The sequence below is a fragment of the Asterias amurensis genome, chromosome 19, assembly GCF_032118995.1.
Source record: "Asterias amurensis chromosome 19, ASM3211899v1".
Lineage (NCBI taxonomy): Eukaryota > Metazoa > Echinodermata > Asteroidea > Forcipulatida > Asteriidae > Asterias > Asterias amurensis.
The window spans coordinates 10,938,266-10,949,950 of NC_092666.1; the positions used below are offsets into that span (position 1 = coordinate 10,938,266).

Sequence of the window (11,685 nt, forward strand, 5' to 3'; positions counted from 1 at the left end):
TACTTATCAAAGTGTTCTTCAAGAACGAACTTCCTTGTTCTTGTTTCGTGTGTTGTGTTATCTTAAAAACTCAATATTTTGGGACCAGAAAAGTTTTACTTTCAAGACTGTGAGCGCGTGATCGGCCGTGAAGTTAGGGCATGAGTTGATTCATTGTTGCTCCAGCAAGCAAACAAGTGAAGACCCGGCAGAACCAACCGCTTACCACTTTTTGCACCATTCTTGCAAGTGTTGGAAACTCTGGAAAAGTAAGTTTGTTTGTGTTCGTTTTTGCAGAAATAATTTTTTCTGCTCATCTCGCCTAGTTGAATTCCTGTGTACTTTTTATGCCCCCCTTGTTTTAATGTCTAACCTAATTTTGATTTGTCTGTAATTTTTTTCTTGTTTTATCTGTAAATTTTGTAAATTCAATGTAATTTTGCCTATGGCAACTAATTTGAATGTTTTTTTATAAACCATGAATAATAATAATAATAATAATAATAATAATAATAATAATAACTATAGTACATGTTTATAAAGGGAGGCCATTATTACTCACAATATAATACCTTAAAAAAATGACTTTGTAATAAGCACAACAGCTGTTGACAATGTATACCAATTCTCTCTAATGCAAAAGAGTAAAAAAGCACTCTTTGAAGAGCCATATGAGGGACAACTCTGTTTCGAGTGGTCTTCCACTCTTTTAGATTGAAGTTTGCATCTTTTTGGGGGATGTTTCACTCTGTCCTGAAGTGAAACCCCTCTAAAAGAGTGAACTAACCATCACTATTTTTAAAGAGCCATTTGAGGGACAATTCGAAATGTAAAGAGTGGTGTTTTTCACTCTTTTACAGTAATGAGAAATAATTCCCTTATATATGGGATTTGAGGCATCGCATGGTGAGGTATCAATTTATATTTGGTCTGCGGTAACACTGGGTGTGTATCTATACTTGCCAGGTAGATTATGTTCTTTAGAGAACATGTGTTGCTTGATGGCTTAGCTTTTTTGGAATTCGGGAGACTTCTAAAGAATGTGGTTTTATAGAGAGAGAGGGAGGATGCAAAAACGTATCATTCTGAGAAACGTTTCCGCATGAAAACTTGTATTATTGTTAAATTGTAAAGCATGGGAGGATTTTCATAACACCTTGGCGCTTTATAAATGTACATTGTATGTTGTTATTATTCTTTTATGAATTTATTAACTTTGTTTATTTATGTCTGTTTCAGAGCGAAGTTTATAATGACCCGCCTGATTTTTGTCCTCGTTGTTCTTTCAATAAGTAAAGGTAAGAACACTTTATTCTAGGTAGTTTTCATGTTCGCCTGTTTTTCAGCGACTAGCGTGTGCTTGACTGGTCCCCTCAAAGACACTGAACACTATTGGTAATTATCAAAGACTAGTCTTCACAGTTGGTGTATCTCCACATATGCATTAAATAACAAACCTGTGAAAGTTTGAGCTCAATCTGTCGTCGAAGTTACGAGATATTAATCAAAGAAAAAACACCCTTGTTGCACCATGGTCACACGAAGTTGTGTGCGTTCAGATGCTGGATTTCGAGACCTCAAATTCTAAATCTGAGGTCTCGAAATCAAATTCGATGAAAATTATTTCTTTCTCGAAAACTACGTCACTTCAGAGGGAGCTGTTTCTCACAAAGTTTTATACTATCAACCTCTCCCCATTACTCGTAATCAAGAAATGTTTTATGATAATAATTATTTTAAGTAATTACCAATAGTGGCCACTGCCTTTAAGGACAGGTACTGGCTTTATGTGTATACACATGTACGTCGAAATTAACTGAGAATCTCCAGCACCGTGACGGTCATGATGAAGGTCAAAGGTGATTACGTACGTGGTACTGTGTAATGGTAGACGCGCATTCTGAATCTATAGTTTTAATTGCAATATCTTCTGAGGGCCATGTCACGCGAGGATATTTCCAAGAAGAAAAGCCATTGCAATTCAGTGTTCATGTATTATTTTTCTTGGGGATCGTTATATCAGACAAAATTCAAAAAAATTACTCCTGTGTTTACCAAAGTGGGTTCTGAAGCATGCACTGTAATTGCTTGCACAGAGTTACCTGTAAAAGTTGCCCAAGTGACAAAGGCATTTGGATATCTTTTGGGTGTTTCTGCATCAATAAAGCAATTTTATGGTGTTATTTTTTTCCCATTTTTCTCTTTTCCAGGCAATGCGTTGGAATGCTATCAGTGCGACGACTTACTCCCGAATGAGCCCGATTGTGATGACGTCATCAAAGAAGGTGTACTAACGGAGTGCCAAAAATCCACTGAAGGGGATCCGTACTGCTATTCTCTAGATGGGACGGAAAATGGTAAACCATGAATACCGTGGTCATTTCTTACAGGCACTGGGCACCTTTGGTAATATTGTCAAAGACCAGTCTTCTCACTAGGTGTATCCCAACATATGCACAATTAAATAACAAACCTGTGAAAATTTGAACTCAATTGGTCGTCGAAGTTGCGAGAGAATAATGGAAGAAAAAGCATGTGCATCCTTGTCGCACAAGTTGTTTACTTTTCATGCTTGACCTCAGGTGAGGTCTCGAATTCAATTCAAATATTTTATTTAAACTTACTTGGTAACGAGCAATGGAGAGCTGTTGAATGTATAACACATTTTGAGAAACGGTTACCTATAAATAAAAGAGTTTTTGAGAAAGGGGTAATTTCTCACTCAAATTATTATTAGAAGACTTCAACATGTCGTCTCTCTGGAACCAATTACCACCAACAGTTTATGCTTTCAAACGCAATCTCGAAACCTATTTATTCTAGTGCATTATTGCCAATGTTGTTTTTGGTTTGATTGTGAAGCGCAATGCTAATTGTTTTGGAATAGCGCTATATAAGAGCTGTCTTTTTTATTAGTTATTATTTATTTTTAATTTTTTTAGTGTCCGGTGCTTTGGATGTTCAACTACGCCTGCGCAGGAAGAGCTGCTCACACATCGACAAACTCAAGCTGCAAGGTCGACGGTGTATACCGTTCAATCGGACAGAAGTTAATGAGATACTCGTCGGCACTGAGCAGAACCTGGAGACCTACATCATAAAAGACAACGCAACTCTTTGTCTCTGCAATGATTATAATGGCTGCAATGGCTCCGTGCGGCCGACGGTGGCGCTGTGGTCGATCGTTGCGTCACTGGTCGCCGCAGTGAAGTTTATTAATTAGGGGTTCACCCCACTGTAAATACCTTATGCATGATCTCAAGTAGGGCGCCTTAACTTAGGTCAAAAGAAGGTTGATCATCTGGCCAAGTCTGTACGCCCTGCATCCAAATCTGTGCGTTGTGATTGTTAGGCATTTTTACCAGGGGGCCATGTCACACGAGGCAATTTACAGGCAACCAGTTCCAGGCAATCTCCAAGAAGAAAAGCCATTCACATTTCATTGTTCGGGTACTTTTCTTGTTGATAATAATAAGACATTGTTTGAAAATTTACTCATGTGCTACCAAAGTGGTCCTGTAGCATGCACTGCAGTTGGTTGCCTCCAAGTTGGCTGTAAAAGTTGCCTCGTATGACTTGCAAGGTCCTAAGATGGCGCCTTGATGATGTCAATACATAAAGATCCACAAACTCCCAGAGCATACAGTGTAAGATGCTAAATACTCAAGAATACACCAACAATACTGTTAAGTCTCACAGCTTTTTACACTAAAGAAACAACTATTCATTTACTCTTGAACATTGATCTTCTGCTAAATTTAGTATGCAGCGTCCCTGGGCCCATCGAGTTATTCCACTCCAAGTCAAAACACCAGTGCAAGTGTAATTTTTCCAAATCCAAGCATCAATCTTGAAAACTGTCCGTAAATTTTGCTTAGTAAATAGCTGTACAACTTTTAGGGACCAATATCATCCAAAACACACATCAAGTTGGAAGTCAACAACCCCCGGGCCATAATTTGGAAACTGTTTTACATTTAATCCCTTTTTTATTTTTTTATTTTTATTTTTATTTTTTATTTTTTTTTTGGGGGGGTCTCTTAAATCTGTCTTTTAAAAGAAGATTTTGGGGACCTACACACAAAAATATAATGATCTCGCACTCTGTTTTCTACTTATTGAGTGGGTTGCACCTTTAGGACTTGACCATACGCCATTGAAGTTTGATAAACTTCGTGTTAGATTCTGTATAAGAGGATACAGATTGTGTATTGTGTACATGTATAATGCATTAAAGACACTGGACACCATTGGTACTTGTAAACGACTAGTCTTCACAGTTAGTGTATCTCAGCACATGAATACAATAACAAACCTGTGAAATTTTGAGCTCAATCGGTCTTCGAAGTTGCGAGATGTTTGATGAAAGAAAAAAACGCCCTTGGCGCACCCTTGTCACACGAAGTTGTGTGCTTTCAGATGCTTGATTTCGAGACCTCAATTTCTAAATCTGAGGGTCTCGAAATCAAATTCGTGGGAAATTACTTCTTTCTCGAAAACTACGTCACATCAGAGGGAGCTGTTTCTCACAATGTTTTATACCATCAACCTCTCCCCATTACTTGTAACCAAGAAAGGATTATTATGATAAATATTTTGAGTAATTACCAATAGTGTCCACTGCCTTTAAAGTCATTCATGCGCACTGCTATAACTTTTACATGTATACCGGAAATTCCAGCTTTCGCAGTTTGTAATCTTGCTCATTTTCCAAAACGGGCCCAATTTCATTGAGCTGCTCAACAATTATTGTCTGCTGAGCAGAAATTAGCAGGATACCATCCACAAATTGTACACTTGATAACGTACTTTAGCCGGTAACCTTATTCTGGTAAGCATATTGTTTTATGCTTAGCTATTTTGTATGCTTAAGTAGCTCTGTGAAATTGGGCCCAAGCATGTAAACAAGGAATTGATATTGTCCACTGATGCGATATAAAACGCGTCCATAATGCTGTCCATATTTTTGTATAAAGAAGCCGCGTGTTTATAATCATGTTTTAACAAAAATTCAAGTTGTCTGCAAACTTTCATTAAGGGAATCAATGTGTGGTGAAGAGGTTTTCAACTAGTGGTTTAATCCCAACGAGGCCTGGTTCTTGATAATTTTACCGAGACGAAGTCGAGGTAAATTATCAAGAACCAGGCCTCGGCGGGTTTAAACCATGCACTAGTTGAAAACCGATTCAACATTCTTTGATTCCCATTCATAAATACCTTTTCGGTCAAAAACATCAACACTTTTTGGTCAAAAAGTAAAATAAATGCAAAAATTATAGTTGTTCAACACCCCTCCAGCTATGAAATGGTAAAGCCCTCCGCCGCCCTCGGGTAAACAACTCCTTATAAGGGAATGCTGTGCACGTCGCGCGTATCGCGTGATGTGGCACAATTGTTTCAGCCGTTGCTCTCGACCAATAGGAATGAAGAAACTGTCTTATAAGAACAGGTGCAAGCTCGCGTGTCACGCCCATGTTTCAACACTTTTTACCGGTCTTAAACAAAGGTTTATACCGACCCACGTGACGCGCTCTCCACCAATAGGAATAGTGAAACTGTCTGAGGTATTTATGAATTATAACTAATGCAAAGCCTTCCTTTGTTTTGTGTCCAACAAAACCAACACTATTTTGTGTGTAACAATGTTACAAATATTGTGGCTACCTGTTTTTTGTTTTGGATTTATGTCGTATAGTTATTTAATCTCGATTGACAAAAAACAGTGAGCCACAAAAGTGTTGAATTTACTACAAATGGTTTTTAGAGTTCATGGATAATTTGCTAAAGTAAATCTCGATAATTTTCATGGCTATATTAACATTATTTTTAATCTACCCTATATAGAATAAATATCTTGTGTTTTGTTAGAAATAAGTGTATGCTGTTCTTCCAATAAATCAACCGATACTCTGAAGAAGTCTCTTGAGGTTTGCTATTTTATGCATGTTTGGATAATGGTTGAATGACCAATGTATCCCGGGGTCGATTTCACAAAGAGTCAGGACTAGTTCTAACTTAGGACTAGTCCTATAGGAGATATTAAAAACGAACGGCTATATTCCTAGTTAGGACGAGTGACCAATGACCAATGTATCCCAGGGTCGATTTCACATAGAGTTAGGACTAGTTCTAATTTAGGACCAGTCCTATGGAGATATTAAAAACGAACGGCTATTGTTCCCAAATCAGTGCTTTTAACGTGAAGTTAGAAACTTATGTTAGCAAACAAATTCCCCGCTCATATGAGGACTCTATCTACTGGTAAAGCACAAATTGAATTTGACATTTGTATTCCTCTTTAAAATGAGACTTGGTGCAATGATCCATTCCCTAATACGGAACATTGTGTATTTCTTCCTGAGATGAAGAAGGGGCGGGCGGGGTGGGGGGGGACTGGTAGCCCAAGTACCCCTATAGATCTCTCTTGACGTCATTTTAGTAGGGCGCCCTCGTGTACAGGTCAAAGAGGGGTTTATACTCGTTCCCAGTCTTTATCCTCAAAGATAAGGCCATGCGCCGGTTCTACCGTGACCAAAATGACTTCATTGGATACAATGATTTCATTGGATAAACGTACAGTGACGGAAGTAACCTGTTCATGTTTTGATTGGTCCACTGTTTGTCAGCTACATGCTTGCGGTGTACACTGTAATGTTTGTATGTATATGGCCTACCTGCATATAGTAGTAGTTTTACATGGTTACCACTGATCTCTAGTATAACAGAGATCAGTGATGTATACATGTTTATAGGATTTGACGGCGAATCTCCATGTGAAATTAATGGGAGGTCAAAGGTTCTTTTGAAAGGGGATTGACGTAGACTCATCAAGGCAGATTCTAAAAGTCACCTGTCGTTGTAAAATCTTATGAGAAATACTTCGTCTCGGTAAAATTAGCAAGAACCAGGCCTCGTTGGGATTAAACCACTAGTTGAACACCTCTTCACCACACATTGATTCCCTTAATTATCGCGCTGCCAGTGACCCAGCACTGGCGGTGCAGCCGTGGCGTTGTGATATCGTCCCACCTCTGTGAACGAGGTCGGGTTCCCACTCCATGGCATAGTATGGTGTTCTCTTGGTTTGGTTTGCGAGTTTGTTATTTTTGAAATCAATTTAGTAGGCCTACGTCAATGAGGCATTGAATATCCAGTTATCAAAGTACAAATCAAAACTCCGTTTCGGGTCATTGAGGCAGTTTCGGTCAAAAATAAACACAAGAAAGTGTTTCACTCTCTGGAAAGTATAATCATTGTTCTTGGTTTTCTATCTCTCTTTCAATCTAAATTAAGAACGTAATGTAAACTTAAGTTCCGTCTCTTGTACTTTGCAACCACAAAGAGACACCGTGATTTTGTTTATGTCAACGGGTTGATGTGCACTGGACAACACCGATATTAGTCGTCAGAGCGAACACCTCGGGAGATTCTCTCCAAGTTTGTTTTGAGTTGCGAATTTGTTTGGATCGGGGACATAAAACAGTAAGTGTAAATTTATTGATTGTTTGAACTCATTTTTATTATAAGAATATTATGTACACTGTTACAACATTTAAGCAGATGAAAAGGTCCACGGAAGGACAACAAATTTTAAAAGGGAAAATAAAAATTCCCTAAATCATTCAAGAGCGCAAAGAGTAATTTTTTTTTATTTATTTAACAACCCTGTCATTTTGACAACTGAAAGTGCTTTTCGCGGTAGTCATGGGAGGGATATTAAACCTAACTGATAGCAATGCAACAGTCTTCAATATTATGGAAATGTAGAATGTATTTCACAATGATGCCGGGACCGGGCCCGTGAAAATTTACCCGGTGGGGTCAGGGCCCAATTTCATAGAGCTGCTAAGCACAACAAAATTTGGGCAACTTGCTTAAAGGAACACGTTGCCTTGGATCGGTTGAGTTGGTCTTTGATAAGCGTATGTAACCGTTTGTTATAAAATGCATGATTAGAAAGATATTTTAAAAATAATGATCACTCGAAATTGCGTGGTTTTCCATTTACCTCGTCGACAAACACGGTCGCCCATTTATGGGAGTCAAATTTTTGACTCCCACAAATGGCCGACCGTAGTTTGCAGAGTAAAGGGAAAACCACGCAACTTCAAGGTAAATGTGTAAGGATCATTGTATTCTACTTTTTAAATATCTTTCACACCATATGCACTATATAACAAACGGTTACAACGCTTTTCAAAGACCAACTCGACCGATCCAGGGCAACGTGTTCATTTAAAAGCAGTGGACACTATTGGTAATTGTCAAAGACTAGCCTTCACAGTTGGTGTATCTCAACATGCATAAAATAACAAACTTGTAAAAATTTGAGCTCAATCGGTCATCGAACTTGCGAGAAAATAATGACAGAAAACAACACCCCTGTCACACGAAGTTGTGTGCGTTTAGATGGTTGATTTCGAGACCTAAAGTTTTAAATCCGAGGTCTCGAAATCAAATTCATGGAAAATTACTTCTTTCTCGAAAACTATGGCACTTCAGAGGAAGCCGTTTCTCACAATGTTTTAGACCATCAACCTCTCCCCATTACTCGTCACCAAGAAAGGTTCTATGCTAATAATTATTTTGAGTATTTACCAATAGTGTCCATCTGCCTTTAAAGGAAAGAAAAAATAGGTCTACATACTTTCAACTTTGTGGTATTCATCTTTTAGTTTTGTGTGTATTTGTGTAGGCCTATAACCATATTACATTCTTGGTTCTTATTATTGTTACTATTATAGCTATTTTGATATTATTTTATTTGTATGTCTGGTTCCAGGAATGGTAAAGTTGCTGCATGTAGCTTTCTGCATCATAGCTTTATCTACAATGAAAGGTAAGCTAAAGACGTGAACTTTGTTTACAATAAGTGAGAACTTGTACATTCTTTGAGTATTCTGGCAGGCAAGATACTACACTGGTCATATGGGACAAAGTTAAAATTGTGTATACTAATTTCCACACAAAACCAAGAGTTGTGAAAGTAAAAGCTGGACAAGTTCTGAGATGTGTCCCCTTTCACCATATCAAGTTGATAAGAATTAGACTTAGTGCAATCTCCGTAAAATATAAGATTTTATGTTCTCTTCCATTGAGCTGTGTACAAATTGTGCCTGCATGAAGTCCAGGCTCTGTGGCTCTTTTGTAAAGTGATGTCACAGGTCACATCGTCTATACTTCTGACTATTCATTCATTTTCGTTACGTCTTTCAATTTTCTCCTGGTTATGTTAATTGAATTCTAATTCAGATTTGTAACCATTCAAATAGATTCATTTCGGCAGTGAAGAACACACGATTTACAACTTGGGCGTATCATGGAGGTAGAAATCACCTCCATTGGCGTATTAAAGACACATCTAGTTTGCTTAATTTTGTATTATCCGGGCGTATATTCATTCATACCCAAACCATTTATTAAAGACTGGAACACATTACCACCACAGACATCTAATCCATCACAGACAATAAGACTTTTAAAAGAGCCGTTATAATCCACCTCTAAAGCAAATTGAAACTACGGCGCAACAAAAGTGAAAGAGTGCCTAAGAAGTTAGCTTGCAAGTTTTTAAAAATACCTTCAATTAGTAGGCCCTATTTTGTGATAAGTCAATCTTCTAAAGACTAAAGTTTTATTCACGTTTTCAGTTTATGTTAGTGGTCTCCCTTTCTTGTCAACGGTTTTGTTCGTGGTGTGTAAGCAATCAAAAAGTAACTCTAGCTTTGGGGTTGTGTTTTTCATATTGTAATAGGTATGGCATTGGAGTGTTACTATTGTAACGACTTTGATGACAACGGCCCAAAGTGTCGCGCCCTCACCGAGCATTCTGAATTAGAAGAGTGCGTCTTGGTGGAAGGCTACAAAACTTACTGTATGTCGTTTCAAGGAATTTTGGTATTGGCTCAGCAAGGTATGTGTGATGAACATTAGCTTGATATCCAGTGTGATTTATAATAGAGGACCTTTGAGACGCTAGGTGGCAGCAGACTCTCAAGGTAAATCCAGGCAATATGCGCATGCTCAGAACTAGCTACGTTAATCAATAGATGTTTACCTGAAAGTCGGCTGCCACCTACACTGCAAAAACTTGGGTGTTAAATTGATTCTCTTGGTATCTACATGTCACAACACTGACACGGCTTTATGAAATTGGGCCCAGGTCAAAACTTCAGGCCACTTACTATTTTGTACATTTATATTATCCTTTTGGTTGGTAAAGCAGTTTGCAATTACAGGTTGTATTTTCTTATACGTTTACTGTTGCAGGTATTTTGGCCGTTCGAACAACTACACAGGTTGGCGAGATAAAAAGTTGCATGTCTTGGGCCACTGTCCTCGCACCCCCAAATGCCTCTTGCTATCATTTGAGCGATGCCCGAAGTGGGTATGATCTTAATGGTATAGTGTTAGAGAGTGTGGCTGAATCGATACAAGGTACACAGTGTTACTGCAACCAAACGAATGGGTGTAACTACAACAGTATCTACGCTACTACTGACAGTATTAAGCCCGAAGCATCGCCATACTTTGGAGGAGTTGGCAGTCTCAGACCGATGATGGCGCTGTTGCTAATCCTTCCAGTGGGCACTATTGTTAATCACATCATATAGCACACAACCTTGCAACTTCGATGACCAATTCAGCCCAAGTTTTCACATGATTGTTATATTTCTATGCATGTTGGGATGACACCAAGTGAGAATAACTGGTCTATGACAAATTACCAAAGGTGTCCAGTGTCAGATAGGTCGAGTTGGTCTTTGAAAAGCGTCTGAAACCGTTTGTTATGAAATGCATATGGTTGGAAAGATATTTAACACGAACTAACACGGTCGGCCATTTTAATGTGTCAAAATTTTGACTCCAGAAAAAAAATGGCCGATCGTGTTTCTTCGCAACTTATAAGGAAAACCGTGCAATTTCGAGGCATGTTTGTGTGGATCATTACATTCTACTTTTAAGTTATGTATCTAACCATTGCATTTCATAACAAACAGTTTCAAACACTTTTGAAAGACCAACTCGTCCGATCCAAGGCACAGTGTTCCTTTAAGCACTTCGTGTAGTCTATTTCGTTTGAGGCACTGGACAATGTATGCCGGTATTTGTAATTACTCATACTAATTAATATAATAATAACAAACTTTTCCCGTTGTTGTTTATTGTATTTATTTACATTATTTGGCACTTTTTCTTGTTAGGTTTTAGCCCTGGTTACAAAGTTAAACGCGAATCCATAATGCTTGTAAAAAAAAAGGGTTTTTTTTGTGAACGTCTGTGTAAAAACAAAACACTACTAAGGTGAACGTCTTTGTAAAATGAAAGTTAAAAAATGTTGTTTTCGAAATGCAGCGAAGAGAACGGTGACGTCAACAAAATTATTAGTTCCCAAAAGATCGTATTATTATAATACACTCAGGTTGAGCACATTTTCCTGGATTTATTGTTAATTGTCATTCCTTTGCGATATTTTCATTGAAGAACTCGAAACTTTTAAAATCTGCTCTTTGTCGGTGTGGCAGACGGAAGAATCTGTCCCCAGAGATTCTGCAGTGTAGCGTTGCCATCGTAGAGGGAGACATTTTACACTGTCGGTATAATTATAAGCCCTTTTCGAAACCACTGGATTTGGCTTTGGATTTAGCTCAATAGCTTGGCCCCGCGATTGTTTCGACAATATTGCGCGTGCTTTGCGTGTACACG

At 38.2% G+C, this 11,685-nt stretch overlaps 2 protein-coding genes across 2 annotated transcripts; both read left to right on the forward strand.

Annotated features, from left to right (window-relative positions):
• The first annotated feature begins 149 nt into the window (after positions 1–149).
• On the forward strand, positions 150–5,878 carry LOC139951412 (uncharacterized). The gene is made up of 4 exons (XM_071950297.1): positions 150–248; positions 1,219–1,277; positions 2,190–2,336; positions 2,922–5,878. Exons 2-4 carry the CDS (start codon positions 1,232–1,234, stop codon positions 3,200–3,202), a joined length of 474 nt encoding a protein of 157 aa, XP_071806398.1. The 5' UTR covers positions 150–248; positions 1,219–1,231; the 3' UTR covers positions 3,203–5,878.
• Positions 5,879–6,909: 1,031 nt separating this feature from the next.
• LOC139951482 (uncharacterized) lies at positions 6,910–10,598 on the forward strand. The gene is made up of 5 exons (XM_071950393.1): positions 6,910–7,045; positions 7,322–7,461; positions 8,762–8,818; positions 9,734–9,892; positions 10,249–10,598. The coding sequence occupies exons 3-5, from the start codon at positions 8,764–8,766 to the stop codon at positions 10,590–10,592; spliced, it is 558 nt and encodes a 185-aa protein (XP_071806494.1). The 5' UTR covers positions 6,910–7,045; positions 7,322–7,461; positions 8,762–8,763; the 3' UTR covers positions 10,593–10,598.
• Positions 10,599–11,685: the final 1,087 nt, after the last annotated feature.